This window comes from Prionailurus bengalensis, chromosome C1, assembly GCF_016509475.1.
Source record: "Prionailurus bengalensis isolate Pbe53 chromosome C1, Fcat_Pben_1.1_paternal_pri, whole genome shotgun sequence".
Classification (NCBI taxonomy): domain Eukaryota; kingdom Metazoa; phylum Chordata; class Mammalia; order Carnivora; family Felidae; genus Prionailurus; species Prionailurus bengalensis.
Window position 1 is genome coordinate 122,389,207 of NC_057345.1, and position 20,707 is coordinate 122,409,913.

General features: G+C 34.5%; 1 protein-coding gene across 1 annotated transcript in view; it reads right to left on the minus strand.

Annotated features, from left to right (window-relative positions):
- The window catches only part of DPP10 (dipeptidyl peptidase like 10), a 640,613-nt gene that overhangs the window by 69,907 nt on the left and 549,999 nt on the right, over nt 1-20,707 (minus strand). Inside the window, exons 12-13 of the mRNA XM_043576604.1 lie at nt 20,052-20,090; nt 15,374-15,481 (exon numbers count right to left, since the gene is read on the minus strand). Coding sequence (XP_043432539.1) covers nt 15,374-15,481; nt 20,052-20,090 — 147 coding nt within the window. The remainder of the gene's footprint in view (nt 1-15,373; nt 15,482-20,051; nt 20,091-20,707) is intronic.

Consider the following 20,707-nt stretch of genomic DNA (forward strand, 5'->3'; position numbering starts at 1 on the left):
GTATCTTTTATATAATTTGTTGTCAAGTTAGCTAACATACAGTGTGTATACAGCATAGTCTCTCTTGGCTTCAGGAGTAGATTCCTGTGATTCGTAACCCATATACAACACCTGGTGCTCATCCCAGCAAGTGCCCTCCTCAATGTCCGTCACCCATTTTCCCTCCCCGCCTGTCCCCTCGACCCTCAACCCCCATCAACCCTCAGTCTGTTCTCTGTATTTAAGAGTCTCTTGTGGTTTGTCTCCCTCCCTCTCTGTAACTATTTTTCCCCCTTCTCTTCCCCTTTCCCCCATGGTCTTCTGTTAAGTTTCTCAAATTCCACATGAGTGAAAACATATGATATCTTTCTCTGACTGATTTATTTGACTTAACATAATACCCTCCAGTTCCATCCACGTTGTTGCAAATGGCAGGACTTCATTCTTTTTCATCACCGAGTAGTATTCTATTGTATATATAAACCACATCTTCTTTATCCATTCATCAGTTGATGGACATTTGGGCTCTTTCCATAATTTAGCTATTGTTGAAAGTGTTGCTATAAATATTGGGGTACATGTGCCCCTATGAATCATCACTCCTGTTTCCTTTGGATAAATTCCTAGTAGTGCTATTGCTGGGTCACAGGGTAATAAAATTTTTAATTTTTTGAGGAACCTCCACACTGTTTTCCAGAGTGGCTGCACCAGTTTGCATTCCTACCAACAGTGCAGGAGTGTTCCCCTTTCTTCACATCCTCGCCAACATCTATTGTTTCCTGAGTTGTTAATTTCAGCCACTCTGACTGCTGTGATGTGGTATTTCAGTGTGGTTTTGATATTTATTTCTCTGATGATGAGCAATGTTGAGCATCTTTTCATGTGTCTGTTAGCCATCTGGATGTCTTCTTTGGAAAAGTGTCTCTTCATGTCTTCTGCCCATTTCTTCACTGGGTTATTTGGTTTTTTTGGGCTGTTGAGTTTGGTAAGTTCTTTATAGATTTTGGATACTAATCATTAACTGATATGTAATTTGCAAATATTTTCTCCTATTCTGTTACTTGCCTTTTAGTTTTGTTGATTGTTTCCTTTGCTGTGCAGAAGTTTTGTATCTTGATGAGGTCCCAAGAGTTCATTTTTGCTTTTATTTCCCTTGCCTTTGGAGACATGTCAAGTAAGAAATTGCTGTGGCCGAGGTCAAAGAGGTTGTTGCCTGTTTTCTCTTCTAGGATTTTGATGGTTTCCTGGCTCATATTTAGGTCTTTGAATTCAGCCAAGTAGCAGCATATTGAATCAATGTGCAGAAATTTGTTGCATTTCTGTACACTAATAATGCAGCGACAGAAGATCTTCTTTACAATTGCATCAAGAACCATAAAATACCTAGGAATAAACCTAACCAAAGAGGTAAAAGATCTGTATGCTGAAAACTGTAGAAAGCTTATGAAGGAAATTAAAGAAGATACAAAGAAATGGAAAAAACATTCCATCCTCATGGGTTGGAAGAACAAATATTGTTAAAATGTCATATTACCCAAAGCAATCTACACATACAATGCAATCCCTATCAATATAGCACCAGCATTCTTCTCAGAGCTAGAATTTGTAATGGAACCACAATCCTAAAATTTGTATGGAACCACAAAAGACCCAGAATAACCAAAGTAGTCTTGAAAAAGAAAACCAAAGCTGGAGGCAGCCCAATCCCAGACTTTAGCCTATACTACAAAGCTGCAGTCATCAAGCCGGTGTAGTATTGGGACAAAAACAGACATACAAACTAATGGAATAGAATAGAGAACCCAGAATTGGACTCACAAATGTATGGACAACTAATCTTTGACAAAGCAAGAAAGGGTATCCAGAGGAAAAAAGTCTCTTTAGCAAATGGTGCTGGGAGGACTAGACAGCAACATGCAAAAGAATGAAGCTAGACCACTTTCTTACACCATACACAAAAATAAATTCAAAATGGATGAAAGACCAAAAGTATTCTTCTAATCTTTATGTAATAAAATTTACCATCGTATTTTTATATTGTCTCTGGCTATTGGTGCATAGTATAAAGGCTTTCTTCAAACTAAGATTACAAATAATTTATTGATGTTTTCTCCTGGTACATGTAAGGTTTTATTTCTCAAAGTTAGATTTCTGATCATTTTAGAATTATGGTAGTACGTAACTACTTTTCTTTTTCCTTACGATATTCAATTTTTCCAAAACTATTTTATTAAAAAAATTCATTTTTCCAGTACTTTGAAGTTCCATCTCTATTTTATATATATATATATATACACACACACACACACACACACATATAGTATATATATGTATATATATATATATATACACACACACACGTCTTATATTTGTCATATATATATACATATATATATGTCTTTTTCTATACTGTATATTCTGTTCCTTTAATCTCTGTTAATTCATGTCCTAAAACCACACATTTCTAGTTATAGATTTTTTAACATCCATATTATTTAGAATTCAGCCCTTCTTACTTTTTTTTTTGGTATTTCCTCAGATATTACTGCATACTTATTTTTCTAAATGAACCTAAAAATAAGCATATCTCATTCAAACATATAAAACTTGTTAGAATTTCTTATTGGGATAATATAAAATTTATAATTAATACTCACCTCTTTTTTTTTTTAATTTTTTTTCAACGTTTATTTATTTTTGGGACAGAGAGAGACAGAGCATGAACGGGGGAGGGGCAGAGAGAGAGGGAGACACAGAATCAGAAACAGGCTCCAGGCTCTGAGTCATCAGCCCAGAGCCTGACGCGGGGCTCGAACTCGCAGACCGCGAGATCGTGACCTGGCTGAAGTCGGACGCTTAACTGACTGCGCCACCCAGGCGCCCCAATACTCACCTCTTTACTATCTTCATTTTATCACAGAGCAGGGATATTTTCCCATTTGTTCAAGTCTACTTTATGTCTTTCAGGAATGTTTTAACGTCCTCATACAGGTTTTGCACATTTTGCACATTTATATATTTTATATATATCTCAAATACATTTCATTTTCTTATGTCACTAAGTATTTTATATTTTGTTGCTATTGTGAATGGCTTCCTATTCCATATACTCTAAATGGTTATTGTTAGCATATAGGAACAACTGTTCATTTCCATATGCTAAATATCTATCCTATCTCACTGAATACTTTTCAAATCTTATGGCTAGTTGTTTATTTTCATCTAATTTACACAAATACGTCCAAAACAAAAATGTGGAGATACTGAGCATCCTTCCTTCTTTCTGAGCTTAATGGGAATGCCACTTTGTTGGATTATGGACTGAGGCATATAGGTTTTATCACATTAAGAAATTATCCTCCAATTCCTATATTTTTAATTTTTTAAATATTTATTTTGGAGAGAGAGAGAGAGAGAGAGAGAGATAGGGAGGAGGGGCAGAGAGAGAGTGAGAAAGAGAATCCCAAGCAGGCTCTACACTGTCAGTGGGGAGCCCAATGCAGGGCTTGAACTCATGAACCGTGACATCATGACTTGAGCCAAAGTTGGACACTTAACTGACAGAGCCACCCAGGTGTCCTTTTAATTTCTTTTTTTTTTAAACCAGGAATTGGTATGAAATTTTGCAAAAGGCTTTTATAGCAACTATAAAGAAAGCCTATGCTGTAGAACAGTTCAAACTGTGTTGGCATTACCCTTGAATGTCTGGTTCTCTTATAAAATCACGTGGGCCCTGGTGCTCCTTTGTGGTGCAGTTCTTTAATGACATTACGTTTCTTCTCTATCATGAGTCAATGTGAGCTGTGTCTCTTGGGGCAGTTTTGGCTAAATGTATTTCCTCATGAAATTGTTCATTTCATCTACATTTTCAAATTAGTTGACATAGAGTTCTACAAAATACTCTCTCAAAATCTACTGAAATGTCCTGTTATTTCCCACCAGCCATTTCCAATTATATGTGTTTTCTTTCTCCTTTTTCCTTGATTGGGCCAGCTTATGTTTTGTGTGTGCGTGTGTGTGTGTGTGTGTGTGTGTGTGTGTGTATGTGTGTGTCTATGTGTGTGTGTTTTCAAGGAGAAAACATTACTTTTTTAAAATTTATTCTACATCTTTCTATATACTGTATAATGTACCTCATTTCTGCTTTAAATTTATTTTCATCTTTCTGACTTATGTTGGATTTTGCTGATAATTTGCTACCTGAAATTAAACTCATTTAATTTCATACTTCCATTTTAGTTTTTATAGGCTTTTAGAGCTATGATTTTTTTCTGACATCTGATTCTGAAAGGTGTTTTCATTCTTATTATTACTGTTTTATAACTTTGCAAATTTGAACTTTTCAAAGGAATTGTTTAATTGGATTTGCTTTAAAAATGTTTCTAGCCAGAAAACTTGTTAGGAGTTCTTGATTTCTAGGCGTATTACATTGTAATCACAGCATGCTTTCATGTAATTTTTAATTTATAGAACTTTTTGAGCTTTTAAAATAACTAATGTATGTTTAACTTTTGTCAGTGTTCCCTATACACTTAAAAAGGATTTCTTCATTTGGATGTGTTCAAAATTATATATTATATTTATATATTTATATTTATAAAATAAAATCTATACTATATGTAATAATATGGTTAATATAACAAAAATATAAAAAATACAATATATTATATATAACAATATATATGTGTATATATGAACATATATATGCATATATATGTGTGTGTGTATATATATATATATATATATATATATGGACATCATATAATTCACTTTGGACTGAGGAAAGTAAAAGAAGTTTCCACATATCAAGTACTTTTTGTGCATATCTACTTTATGAAGGTGGTGACTATACTATCCAAGATGTGGATACATTTTTAACTAATATACTTTCTTTGTGATTTGCACCCTTGAACATTATAAAGTATCTTCTTTTGGTCTTCTTAATGCTTTGCGGCATGAAAATTCTCTTGTGTAGCATTAGGATTTACCCTTTCTAAATCCTTTTTTCTTAAATGTGTATTTTGCAAAAAGACTGAATTGCATGAATTTCAAGAAGCAATATGAAAAACTTTTTTAAATTGTCGTACATAAATTAAGCCAAATACATTTATTGGGTATAACTGTTTTATAAACCTCTTTTATAAAACTATTTTAAAAACCTCCATCATATTTTATATATTCATTATTGATGTCATACTTAATGAGTTTTTTTGTAGGAAGTCTTTTAGTAATTTTTAAAAATGTTTTTAAATCCAGTGCTAGGTTTTTATTTTAGTTTTACATGTTATCATTATATTAACAACTTCAATAATGTTCTTATCCCTCTCACAGTTATCTTTTGTTTCTTGACCCTTTCTGTTGTTCTGATTTGTTGTGGATTATGGTTTTTAATTTTCTTTAATCTTTATTTATTTTTGAGAGAGAGAGAGTGCGAGCGGGGGAGGAACAGAGAGAGGGAGAGGGAGACACAGAATCTTTTTTTTTTTTTTTAGTGTTTACTTATTGTTGAGAGAGACAGAGACAGAATGTGAGTGGGTTAGGGACAGAAAGTGAGGGAGACACAGAATCCGAAGCAGGCTCCAGGCTCCGAGCTGTCAGCACAGAGCCCAACACAGGGCTTGGACTCACAAGCTGTGATCTCATGACATGAGCTGAAGTCAGACACTCAACTGACTGAGCCACCCAGGTGCCCTGGGAGACACAGAATCTTGAAGCAGGCTCCAGGCTCTCAGCTGTCAGAACAAAGCCCGACACGAGGCTGAAACTCACGCACCCCAAAGTTGATGACCTGAGCCAAAGTCAGAGGCTCAACTGAATGAGCTACCCAGGTGCCCCTGGATTATAGTTTTTTTTTTTTTTTAATTTTTTTTTCAACGTTTATTTATTTTTGGGACAGAGAGAGACAGAGCATGAATGGGGGAGGGGCAGAGAGAGAGGGAGACACAGAATCTGAAACAGGCTCCAGGCTCTGAGCCATCAGCCCAGAGCCCGACGCGGGGCTCGAACTCACGGACCGTGAGATCGTGACCTGGCTGAAGTCAGACGCTTAACCGACTGTGCCACCCAGGCGCCCCCCCTGGATTATAGTTTTAATGTTGCCTTTCTTCCAGTCTTCTGCTTCTCTCCTTTAAGAAACCCAATTAAATATCAGTTGCATATTATTTCCCTGTCTTAGCTACTTCTGATCCTCTCTACTTTATTTCATTTATTTACTTATTTTTATCTCTTTTCCTGATAACCACTAGTATATTTTTGGCAATATTTATTTACCCTTGGTCATCTTTCCATTAGTTTCTTACGATTTTGTACTATTTTTTTTTCAATATTCTTCCTGAAATCTGTTACTTTTTGGGTTACAACTTTTCTTTATACTTTATGAAGGCTTTTCTGAGTTTTGAATTTCACATTTGATAATTTCATATCTACAAGTGCTTATTTAGTGATACTTAGTTATTTGGGGAGTATTATACTACTGGATCCTTCTGCTTCATAGTTGATTTTGGGAGAGGGGTAGCTTTATCTATTAAATATTTTTTTTATTCTCACTTTCTGTTTACCTCACATAGCAACTGCATGTCTACTGCCAGCCATATTTCTTCTTTATAAAAATCTTGGATTTCCTAGGGTATAGATGCCTAATAGTGGTGAAAGATTAGGTGAGCCACTAAACTTCTATCACTAGTACCCTAAGGAGCTGCATCCCTAAGGAATGCTATCTCTAGTACCCTAAGAACTTGTTTCTCAAGCACCCCAATGTAGCACCATTAGGAGTAGATACGTGTTTTCTGACAGCCTATATGTATATGTATATATGTGTGTGTGTGTGTGTGTGTGTATGTGTATATATATATATATGTTAGCTACATATATATGTGTGTGTGTGTGTATGTGTGTGTGTGTGTATATATATATATACATACAGTCCAAGCCCTGTATATATATACACACACACACACACACACATATATATATATATATGTATATATATATATATATATATATGGTTAATACATATGTGTATATATATAGATATACATTTTTTCCCTGGGGGGTCCTTAATTTCTATCACCAGTTTCTAGTTTCTACCTTTCCCTTCACCACAATATTCCAAGAGATGGGTCTGTCAAGCTTGTTTCTTTCTTTCTTTCTTAGGTGGTATTAAAAAAAAATCATATTTGGTTTTGTGCATATTCAAGGTACTTCACTGTGATTCCTTGTCTCAGTGCTAACTTTTATTTTTTTAAATTTCATTTATTTTTGCTTTAGGTTTAATTAACATAAAATATCTTACAGTTTCAGGTGTACATCATAGTGCTTCAATACTGCACACATTAAGAAGTGATGCCCAGGTTAAGTCTACTTACCATCTGTCAATATACAAAGTTTCAATGCTGAATTTTAAAAGGAATGTAACTAATGTTCCACGGTATAGACTATGCTATATAACCTAAGCTTTTGGTAAATGCCTTTATCAGCATAAAGAAATTGTTTTTGTTCCTAAATTTGTAAGGTTTTTGAACATGGATTTGTGGAATTTATTGGAGGCTGTTTCTGCATCTATTAAGATGATTATATTTTTTCATGTAGATGAAAATGCAGTGAATTATATCACAGATATTTAAATTTTAAGCAAACAGCATTCTTCTGTGAAAAATAACAGTATTTTTTTTAATCCATTGAAGAATTCAGTTTGCCACTACTTGGTTTTTAAGTTCTTAAGTGACCTGTAACTGTCCTTTCCCATACTGTCTTCATTTGATTTTGGTTATAAGATGATATCTGTATCATTAAATGTATCAAAAAATATTCCATCTTTTTCTCCTTTTTCAATATATTTCTATACATTTTAAGTGCATGCTTCTTGAATTTTGGTAGAGCCCAGTTTTCAAAACCACCTGTACTTGATGTGAAAATGTTTAATTTTTTTTAATGTTCATTTATTTTGAGAGAGAGAGAGAAAGAGATACAGAGTGTGAGCAGGAGAGGGGCAGAGAGAGAGAGGGAGACAGACAAACTGAAGCAGGCTCCAGGCTCTGAGCTGTCAGCACAGAGCCGGACATGGGGCTCGAATTCACGAACTGCGAGATCATGCCCTGAGCTGAAATTAGACCCTTAACCTACTGAGTCACCCAGGCGTCCCTGAAAACACTTTTAAAATGCTGTTCCATTTCCTTAATATTATGGGACAATCACATTGTTTCTTAAATATGTTTGGGTTTTTTTTTAGAATTTATTTATTTCATTTAGGTTCTCAAATTTGTTGGCATAAAGTTAATAGTATTTTAAAATACAGTTTAAATATGCAGTTCTGCCTCCTTTGTATAACTTACACTTTTTTTTTTAGGTTGATTTATTTTTTGAAAGAGACAGTGAAAGAAAGCCATGAGTAGGGGAGGGTCAGAGAGAAAGGAGACAGAGAATCCCAAGAAGGCTCTGCGTTGTGAGTGCAGAGTCCCATGCAGGGCTTGAACTCACGAACTATTGGATCATGACCTGAACAAAAATCCAAGAGTAGAATACTTAACCGACTGAACCAGCCAGACACCCCAAACCTATAATTTCTTGATTATAACTTTGGATTCCAGTAGTCATTATCAGACCTTGCTTTGAATGAGCCAAGGACAGAATACTAACAGCTTAAGGTTTTGGTTTTTTTTTTTTTTAATTTTTTTTAACGTTTTATTTATTTTTGAGACAGAGAGAGACAGCATGAACGGGGGAGGGGCAGAGAGAGAGGGAGACACAGAATCTGAAACAGGCTCCAGGCTCTGAGCTGTCAGCCCAGAGCCCGACGCGGGGCTCGAACTCACGGACCGCGAGATCGTGACCTGAGCTGAAGTCGGACGCCTAACCAACTGAGCCACCCAGGCGCCCCTAACAGCTTAAGGTTTTAGTGCATCTTTGGTGCCCAATTTTAAGATGAACAATATCTCAAAACATTGAAAGGTACAGAAATTGTGCTCTATTATTTGAACATATCTAGAGATGCCTTGGTTTCAAGATTTCTAGCTTGATTATATTTTCTCCATTTTTTTTTCAGAAAATTTTGTTATTTGTAGGTATGTATTCAAGGATAGAAGAGTGTCCACATTAAACGTGATCATGAGTGGGGAGCCTGGCTGGCTCAGTCGGTTAAGCAAACAATTAAGTTTGACTCTTGATTTCAGTTCAGATCATGATCCCATGGTTCGTGAGTTTGAGCCCTAAATGGGGCTCTGCACTGACAGTGTAGAGCCTGCTTGGGACTCTCTCTCTCTCCCTCTCTCTCTGCCCCTCCCCTGCTCACACTCTTTCTCTCTCTCTCAAATTAATAAACTTAAAAAAATACTTAAAAAATTAAAAAGTACAAGTTATCATGAGCAAAACTCAATGCTTTGAGACAATGTCTGAACACAGTGTACCCAATATTAAAAATTACACATTATTCATTTCAATGATGCATCAGCATAAAAATATTTTTCTTCTAACTTAGGACCAAACGTTTTCTTGTTGGAAGCCTTAACAACAACCTCACACTTTTTAGATTTCACTTCAAGCATCTGTAATTGCTTTGCTCACTTTATATCCACGAGGGCAAATCTGGGCTGTCTTTTACAGTTCTACAGTTATAGTTGTAAGACTCAACTATTCTCCACTACTGCATATCAGATTGTATTGCATCAGCGAGCATATTACATTTGATCTGGACTGGAGGTAAATAATCCTGATACAAATCAAAATATGGTACATGGCTCATACAGTGAGTTCAAAATAAATACCAAGGAACTTGACTAATCTTCCCGAGGGGTGTCTGTATCTCAGTTAGTTTTCAGTCCACTTTCCAAAGACAATCACAGCTAAGATAACTGAACAAAGAGGAAAGAAGAATCATTCTCACTGTGCAGTAATAATTCTTTCCATGCAGCCATGGTCTCTATTATATTAACTTGGTAGAATACAAAAAATGATGATAAATATGAAAGCATAGTGGACTTTTGACAAGGGCAACATGGCAATGTACTTTAAACTCATATTTCACTTTTAATTTTAGACTAAATGGCGATACAACTAATGATTTTCATTCATTAGTGGGATGGAAATCTAGGATGCAGATCAAGTGTTTTTATTGCCAAATAAAATTTGAGAATAAGGTATTAGACACCATTAGAAATCAGATTACCTCTCCTCAAATTGGTATAGATTTTCTCTTACTTAGAAAAGTTAAATATTAATCTTGTATTTCTATTTAAAAATTTGGAAGATTGGTATCAGTGAAAATTTCATAATATATGTGCTTTTTACCTGATTACACACTGTTCATTCAAATTTCTTATATTAAATTCTGTTTAATTTCTACAGCTTCTAAATAAGTGATATAGTGCCTAAAATAGCATGCTATAATTTACTATTTATCACACGAGGTGAGCTAATTGTTTTCAGACTATGTCCTAATCAGATACAGCAGTGAAATTTAATGAAAAAAAAATTATTGGGTTGATTAGGTGATAGAATTGTGAATTGGGGGCATGCCATTTTCTACAGTTTTTGTAATGAATAATGGCATTTAAAATTGTTCCAAGTGAAATCATCAGCTCTCATGAGCAAAACTTTGTATTGCTGCGTAGAGAAAGAGAATGGATTCACCAACATATATAATTTTTCATTTAACACAATTTAGAAAGATGACAGGGCAGTTCCTTTCATTTATGAATCTGAACCACTTAGCATGATTGAAACTCTGCTTACTCCATATCTGAGAGAAAAAAGGTAGCCATGTCTTTGGCAAAAACCTTTTTACTTAACTGCAGCCTGCATTACCGCGAATGCAGGATATTAGAGTTCCAGACAAGGCAATTCAGAAGTTAAAGGTCTATATGAGGATTGCTGTGGAGAGAGAGGTAGGAGAAAACTTGTGAAGCAATTGCAAGTCTAATGTTCTGAGGGAAAGAAGTTTTGCATCATTGTTTGACTCAAGAACCACATAAACTGATATTAATACTGCACAGTGTATATTTTACTCAAAAGAGCAATTACTTTATAGATTTTTAGAAAAGCCAGTTTTTATTTTTATTCATATTATCTTTAAGGTAACTTATGAAAGTAGAGAAATTCTGTTATCACATATTCATATGGAAAGTAATCTAGAAATAAATTTTATATACATATATATACACACACACACATATATGTGTATATGTATGAGTTTATATGTGTGTATATACATATATATATATGAGTTTACAAATATCTTACTTTTGATGCAGGAACTCCAAGTCTGTTAATCAAAACTAAATAAAGGATCCATAATATAAACTAGCTTTTTGTATAGTGACAGATATAGTTACAACAAACTGCCACTGAATTAAACACTGAATTATACTGGTTAACTATCTACATCCAGTCAACTAAATATTAATCTTCTAAAGAACGGTTTCTCAAAATTATGTAGCATTATGGGAAAAGCATGCTTTATAATTAGAACTTAAACTATGAAATTGTATAGTTAACATAAAATTATAATCTTGTCTAAAAGGAGAGAAACATAAATTCTTTCTAGTTTTATTTTTTGAAATTAGTAAGGAATGCCTTTGTAAATGAGAAAAATGAATACTAAAATATGTGTAATGACAACCATCACCCTCTTAACGAAAATAGCCTGAAAGGCTAATTTTATACCCTAGTCTCCAATTAATAGTTTCCATCTACCTACTCATTGTCAAAGAGAGCAAAATGTTTGGAGAAAATTACTAACTTCATTTAGTGAGATACTTCATACAGACAAATACATTTTCAGTCAGTGAGGAAGCTCTCAAATATAGCTAAGCATCAAAGGGTGCTCATCCTGCTGGTTGGCTGTCAAACTCTGTTCTTGTCATTCCTCCTCACTGGCAGCAGGTCAAGGAAGAAAGAGTGTAAAAAGTCATCAATGTTGGTATATGCATTACTATTTAGACTCTAAGTTATTACACTATTTTTGGAGAGCCAATTTGCCACTCCATAGCAAAACTTAAAAACGTATATACACATACACTTTGCCTACATATCTCTGATATCTTAAAATATATTTTTGTGGTAATAATCATAAATAAATACTTAGGCATATGAATGTTTACCTCTGAGTAATTTCTCGTATCAAAATTAGAGTAACTTTAATGCTGATTAAAATTGATTCATTTAAATAGAGTATACTAAACCTATTTGGCAGAATGTTGAACAGCTATTAAAATACATTGGAGACTAATATTAAACATTAAGAATATAATAAATAATATAAGAATTCTTATACATTATTCTTTAAATACCACAAATCCATACATGTGCTTTGATTGCAATATTCAAAAGAAAATTAAATATTTTTCAATGTTAAAAGGAATTAGAAATACCTATATATACAAATTTATTTACAGTGTGATGTGTGAGGTGAGGAGACTGTGTTTGATTTTAAATGAGTTAATTCAGCTTTGAATTCTAATATTTTCATAGCATATATATGTATCAATATCATAATCTTAGAGGATTCTTAAAAGATCTTTTTTGTAAACTATTTAAAAAAATTGAGGTGGGGGCACCTGGGTGGCTCAGTCAGTTAAGCATCCGACTTCAGCTCTGATCATGATCTTGCATTTAGTGGGTTCAAGCCCCGCATCAAGCTCTGTGCTGACAGCTTGGAGCCTGGAACCTGCTTCAGATTCTGTGTCTCCCTCTCTCTCTGCCCCTCCCCTTCTCATGCTCTCTCTTTCTCTCCCTCTCTCTCAAAAATAAATAAAAACTTTAAAAACTTTTTTTTTGAGGGAAAGGAATTCAAACTGTTTACTAAGATTGTGTCTGTTTATAAACTTAGGCATAACTTACATTTATCTAACCACTGACCTCTAACTCATTACAAAGTAGATTAATTTTATCCACATTGCCAAAACATCCATAAATAATAGTGCAGTCATGTTTATTTCTCATTGAGGCAAGCCACAAATTCTCTGAACTGCAACCGGAATAGATCAAAATCTTTTCTACTTCAATGAAAGCTTTGTTATAATCTTCATATAGAAGAGGAACAAAGTAAACACATCTACTCTATGAAGTTGTTCTGAACACTTCAGGAATAATGAATTAGACTGCATGTCAGGCTGTTTTGATTGGGGGAAGAAGGTATTTCTTCCCAAGGCTTATAAAGAAACTTCTGTTTATAAAGAAATGTCTCAATTCTTACAGGCCAGCATTAGTACCTCCCATTCCCTTCCAATCCAACACTTTTTAAAAGACACTATTTCTCTCAATTTGTTAAATAGATTGTCTTCTTGGAATTGTATATATAATAGTGTATTATACATCTTTCCCTATCATTTGCTGTATTTACAATTTGTATGCAATTTGGAAAACCTGGGTTTTCACACAGTTTTGTGAATATAAAATACTGTGGTTTAAAAATTTAATAAAATGGGGTGCCTGGGTAGCTCAGTCAGTTGGGTGTCTGACTTTAGCTCAGGTCATGATCTCGAGGTTTGTGAGTTCAAGCCCCGCATCAGGCTCTACTGCTGACAGCTCGGAGCCTGGAGCCTGCTTCAGATTCTGTGTCTCCCTTTTTTTCTCTGATCCTTCCTTGCTTCTCTCTCTTTCCTTCCCAAAAATAAACATTAAAAATTTAATAAAATGTCACAGTGTTAACATTTGCGTTTAGTGGGTTTGAGCCCCGCACCCACACTTATAGTGTGATACAGTATTTTTGACCAAAAGATCTAGTATTTATGATAACAAAATTTATAATTAGCTAGGAAAAGTTAATCAGGTAGAATAATTTGCTAGTGAAACTTCTTCCAGTTTACATAAAAAAAAAAATAGCCCCCTTAGTGCTGTCTGATATAATCATTTTAATACATATAAAATCATCAAAAAGTTTAGGCATATATAGATACATTTATTTCAAACATATATGAGATATTATAGATTAGTCTATAACCTCTTTTTCCAACTTAAATGATATACTATGAAAATTAATCTACATCTTTATTGTGAAAATTATATATGTTCCAAATTACTTATTCTGGCTTTAATTCAAATTAAAGTCATGGCAGTTGTTTTAATAGGTACAGAACTTAGACATGTGTTAAATTTTAAACTACTGACATAAGATTTTGAGAATTCAAGGCACTGAGCTGCTGCACATAAATATGTATATAGATTATGATAAAAGTTTGAGAATTTGCACGAGGCTTGTGAAGGTTCTAACAACATAAATGTAGCCAGGTGGTTTAGGGATCTTTTGGCGCATTTATATTTACTCTATATTTTGTAAGTGCGAAATTGATTCTTGGCTACTTTGTTTGTAAACTCCCATAGAGGATTCCAGTTTATCCACATCCTTTGCCTTTATAAATCATCTTTTGCCTGAGACTAGGATGTTTGTTTATTTGATTCTGAAGGAAACCAGTTCTCCTGAATGTTTGTTATTGACCATTACATTCCAATTGACTCATTAACCCTGTCACATTTAAACCATTTGTGAATTCTCCCGTTTTTAAATAATTGGATAAAACTGTATGGTCTGCTAACTCATTTGGAATTTAAAAGAAAAATAACACTTTCCTTATTTTTATTGGAAAGTCTATAAAAATATAGCACAGACTCTGTGTCATTGACAATACATTTTATCCTGGTTTTTCAAATATGCATTGTATTTCCTTGTGGGGGGGGGGGGTTACCATAAAGTATTCAAGTATTCAGTTTTTGATGGACATTTAGTATGCTTCAAGCATTTATGTATTTGTTCACTCATTCATTCATTCATTCATTCATTTATGTTTATGTATTTTGAAAGAGAGAAACTGAGCACATCCGAGGGGGAGGGCCAGAGAGAGAAAGAAAGAGAATACCAAGTATTCTGATGCTGCAACTGACAGTGTGGAGCCCAACCTAGGGCTTAAACTTATGAATGGTGAGATCCTGACCTGAGCCTAAAGCAAGAGTCAGACACTTAACCAACTGAGCCCCCCAGGTGCCCCAGAAATTAGTTTGCTTCAAATATTTAAAACATTTATAGCACCTTGAAAATACTGCTTACACAAAATAGGGAATATACATATTTGTTGAATGAAAAATTTTCTCTAAATTGTCCTCCAATCTCTGAAAGTAGGGGCTGGGTAATTTTCATGTATTCAATTCTCTCTAATCCAAGGCCCAAGTCTCTTACCATATATTATGGCTCACTAAATTCTCTTGAGTGTTGAGACTATTATATGGGAAAGTACAGTTTGAATTTATAGTTATGGAGGGGGATCCTCTTTCTAGAACTTAGTCCTTGGGTTAAATGTATGCCTGGATTTCACAGGCATTAACTGTAGGTTCAGAATATGCCCTAAGAATTGTACCTTCGTGAGTATGACAGCAATGAAACCAAACACAGAAAGGAGCCAGCACGTACCTGGACAAGAAACATCGCTATGTGGTGAAATTCTCCACGGCCCCCTTGCTTCACAGGAACTGTCATAAAGAATGTGCTGCCGTCTCTAGAAAACACTGGCTCCTCATTCTAAAAACAGAAGTGCACGTGATGACATCAGGATGGTATTGGACTTTTGTTTGCAAAACGGTCAAATTATTTTAAAAATAATGTGAATGCACCACCACCATCTACCTTCAGAAAAATTTCATGTGTCCCAACTAGAAACTGTGTCCATTAAACAGTAACTTCCCATTCCTCCCTACCCCACTCCCTGGAAGCACCATCAATGTCCTTTCTGTCTCTTTGTTTTGACTCTACCAGAACAAATTCTTTAATGACTGGCTTACAAAAACCAAACAATATCTAATATATTTTTTTCTGAAATATTTCACCCAGCCACTCTAGTTACTTGAACATACATTTCTGTTGATGCATATATAAATGTACTGAAACGCTGAAATTAAAAGGCTGCAAAATTGGAAGGAATCCATTGAAAATCATTTAATTCAAACTTCCCATCTTCACTGTTCACCCCTCCAAAAATACACAAATACAAATGCCCATTTGATGATTTTTTAATTAAGCTCTAAGTGGCATGTTACATCAATAGAATTATTTTCTGAAAATTAAATGATGGAAGCTATGCATATAGACTGCTTTCTTTTTGCTCCAGGGGAAACATTAAGAAAATGGATTTGTCTGACAAACATTCAGTTCTTTCCTGTTGGATTAGTGACAATGATTATACATCCGGTAAAAGAAAGACTTCTGCTATGGTTACTTTTTTTGCAGGTCTTTAAAATGCCCTATAAACCCTTTCAGATGATCTGGCCCTCCACTCTCTTTCTGATCTCATCTCCTTTCATTCTCCTGCTTCCTCATTGTGCATGATCCTGCTCCAGGGCCTTTGCACTTTTTATTCTGCCTGGTTCTTTCTTTTATCTCTTTCATATCTTGGCTCTGTATCACCTTAACAGTGAGGTGTTTTCCCATTACCCCATACAGAGGGTGATCTTAGAAGCCAGATCAGCCAACTCTGTCTGAATCCCTCATCTCCTTTTACCTACTTCTGGTTTTTTTCCATAGTACCTAACAGTATCCAACATATTTTATTTCAGGTAGGTATGCATTTTTTTTTGTATATGCGTGTATGTATGCAGGTGGGCAAGTAGATAGGCAAGTAGGTGAAGTTCCTCAGGAATGTAAACTCCATGAGGGAGGACCCTTGAATTCTTCACTGCTCTACCTCCAGCACCTAGATAATGACTGTTATATAAATTGTGCTTAATAATTATTTACTTATTTTACTTGAATAAGTAAATTAGTAACTATTTTCATAATCTCAAGAGTCTGGTTTCAGCTTTATTAGTGAGAACCTCCCTTGATAGATATATAAGGCTAATATTTTTCTTCTCTACTTCATGGACACTCATGAAAATATATGACATATGTAAAAATGTAAAACTGAAGGAATATACAGTTCAAGGATAAAAACATTGCATTGCTAGGTATATAATAAATACTGACAAGATACCTGAGTGAATCACATCTTTCAACTATGATAGAGTCAATAATTCTGTAGGTTCCCTCTCTTGCCCTCTGGAATCTCTCTTTTGCCTTTGTACATGAAACATCTTCTGCTTGGAACAACATTTTTGTTTTGCTTTTTGTACTGAATCTTACTTTTTTTTTCTTAAACTCAAGGAACAGAAACCATTACCAAATTTCCCTGGTTAGAGTGTCTCGTAGTTAAGAAATCTCTCCTTAGAGATTCTAACAATTACACTGTATTTATCTCTATCATGACATTAAATGCATTCTATTATATGGTTGGCTTCTTTCACTAGGCAAGTAATAATTAAACTAAGTTTATAATTTCATCTTTTTAGCTTTATTGCCTAGGACCCAGTAGGTGTCCAACTCATAATTGGATAGATGAATGCATGTTTACAACAGGCAAAATATTTGTTATATATATATCATTCTATCCACATTTGCTCCAACTTATCAGCTCCTTCCCTATTCTCTCCTTGTGATTTGCTCCAAAAGTAAATTGCCTTTTTAAGGTACAGGATTATCTGAGAATTCTCCTTTTTATATTTGTCCACCCCGCCCCCCCAAGCCCTTTCCAATTTTAATGCCTTCTAAATGGTTCAGCAAAGGAGCAGATGGAGACTATATTCCTAAATGCATTGCTGGGCTTAAAACCCTTCACCATGAGGCAATATCTACATATAAATAGGGCTCTATGCCAACCTTTTCCTAGAATCAAATAATGGAAATGGAGCCTATTTCACTGTGTACTTTTATGATTGTAAGCAAGTCAATGTTTATGACACACAGAACAATGGATTGGGGATACCAAACTCTATTTCTTGACCAATAGTTTTGTACATGGGTTATCACAAGCCTCTTGAAAGCCAGGCCACATTCTCTCTGTTCTTCCTACTATCCAGAAAGTGAGCATATGATGATTATACTTAATTCCTAGTTGTCTTAGAAATTTGGTTCATCTCAATACTATCAGTGTCATACTTTAAATTTCATCAAATTTTAAATATTTTATAAAATTCCCTAAGAACTTCTAGAGAAAACCTCAACTGTGACAAACTACCACCTGCATTTTTTTTTACTGAATAATTGATAACTAGTTTCTTTGCTTTAAAAAAGTTTCTATTAAACATTCATAAATTTTGGATTTAAAATGTAGATAACATAATTCCAAAAGAGCATACATTATGTTGATACATGTCAGACTATTATGAATGTCACTGGCAATAAAAATGATAGCAAAATAGGTTTAATAATACAGTACAATTCAGAATATATCAATATCCATTATGATGTTGTTTCTCATTGTTATTATTTTCAGTATCTAACTTAAGAAAGTCCATTACTGACTATAAGACCAAAGTTGGGTTTTTTCCTCCAATTTCATGAAGATTAAGTAGTCCATATTAATATCTATTTATCTATCTAGCTGTAGATTTGGTATGCCTATGCTTCAAACAAGAAAAGTTTTAGCTTATTTACAGACCTTCTTTTTATTTACTCACCAAGTATTTATGGAAGTTTTGTTATAACCAGACTCTGTATTAGGCATTTAGTTTATAATGGGAAACAAAAGATGAATATTCCTCCTGCCCTTGTGAATTTAGGAAAAAGCTCACAGAAATAATTGTGTAAGTATCACAAAAAAGATTACACTTGACTTTCAAATAATTCTTATTAAGAAATGGGATTTGGTTATGGTGGTTGGAGGAGGTGACTTTTTAAGTGGGTGATTTAAGCTGAGGTTTGAAAAATGATCAGGCTTCACAAAAGAAAGTAGTTGAGAGAATTCTGTTCAAAGGAAAGGTTCATACCAAACCTTGTAGTATGAGTGCTAATGTGCCACAGTGGAGAAGGAATCAACAAGAATCGTTCCAGTTGTGAGAGGGGGAGTGTGACAGTGACGTGGCTAGAGGCACCAAAATGCATGCTGTGCACAGGTCTCTCAGCCAGCCTGCAGTGTGGTGAACAGACTGGCGTGTGCCCGAGGGGTTGAGTGTTTAGCAGTGAGAGAGGTGCTGCAGTACCAGCAGATTGATCCTGGATGCTGTTTGTGAATTGGAGTAAAGTAAATTGACTTGAGATCTTCTGATATAAAATTGAAGAACTTGGTGATGAATAATATGTGCAGAAAAGAATGGGAAAAAGTTTAAGAATGACTGCTAGGTTTCCAATTTTTAATAGCTGGATGGGTAATTATGTCCTTGACTCCTATGATGAAAAGAATGCATATAGTCACTAGAAGGGGAATATGTCCACTGTGGACCTGTGGAGTGTGCAGTTACTTTTACAGACTTAGGAGAAGTTTCCAAGAATGAATTTGGATGTTTGAGAACTCAGCCAAGTGAGCTGCCTAGGGCTATACATCTAGAGGTCTCAATACCTGGGTGGTCACTGAAACCATAGATGTGTATGACACTTCAGGAGAGAATATAAAAGATCACTGCAAAGAACAAAAATCAAAAGCAAACCAAACAAAACACTTCCTTTTGCAAAAAAAAAAGGGGAAGAAAAGAAAAGAAAAAAACAGTAATGGAGTCAGTAGTAAAATGGGCTCAGCCATATTTGGATACTCTGCTTGTGTTTCCTTCTGAAATGTCTGGTATGAGACCATGTTGTGGGGACATTTAGTAGTTATTCTATTGTGGTCTGGATTCCAGCCCCAAGTATGTCACAAACTAGCATCATGATCTAGGATACATCTAAGGAAAGAAGCATCTATCTAAACAATGTCCACAGGTTTGGTCAATCTTCTGGGAAATTTGAACAATACTGACAATTTCCAGCTTTAATGGGTCACAACTTTTTCCTCTTTCATCTACACAAAAGTTTACTTATATGAATGATCCTGAAAATGGATCCTAGTAGTTACTCTGTAACTTACCTTCTTAAAAAAAAAAAAGGAACTAGCCTTTTCATAAATGATGTCACAGAAAGGCCAAGTCATAAATATTTTAATGGAAAAGATGCACTTAGCCAAACATAGCAAAGCCTTAAAGTCATATTACTGAGGTAACTTTTGAGAGAATATTATTATACAGGCACTGGATAAATAGAATGAGCACAATGGCCAAAATGCAACATAAAGCAACCTCCTGTGCCATACCTGTTTGGAGAGCCACGTATCTGATGTCATCTCATATTTCTGAAAAGAAACAATGAACTCCATGAGGCATCTAAACACAAAAATGTGCATGCATCAATTTAACTTCTTTTACACGTTATCCTTAAGGTATTATTTTTTTTTTTCTCTCTTCAACTGATGAAATACCTTGAGAGATCCCATTGTCACTACTGACTTAAAATGAATGAATAAGTACAGAATTGGGATTAAATGATAATTTAATTATAAAATCTTTTCTTTGGTGAACTCCTTTAGAATTCCCAGTAGTATGTCACCACGGATAGAAGATCATTTTCCAGTGCTGTTTGATTACCTCATTCAAACTGTTTTGAACCACTAGGCACTGTCTCTTTTCACCTCTAGGCATCATCAGGAAACAAAATTATTAAGTCCTTCAAAAGAACTGGGCTAACTGCCAACAATGAAATGAAAAGGTAGATGTTCTTTTAACATTCAATGCACTCTCCTTCATAGTCATTTTCTTTTCTTAAGGAAAAAGAATTAAAAATTTGAAATGACAAAATTTTATGTTCCATTAAAATTATCTTGCAAATGATCAGAACTGAGGTCATTATTTCACAGAGCAAAACTAGATTAATTTAATGTCAAGTTAAATATGTGTAGATAAATTTTATTCG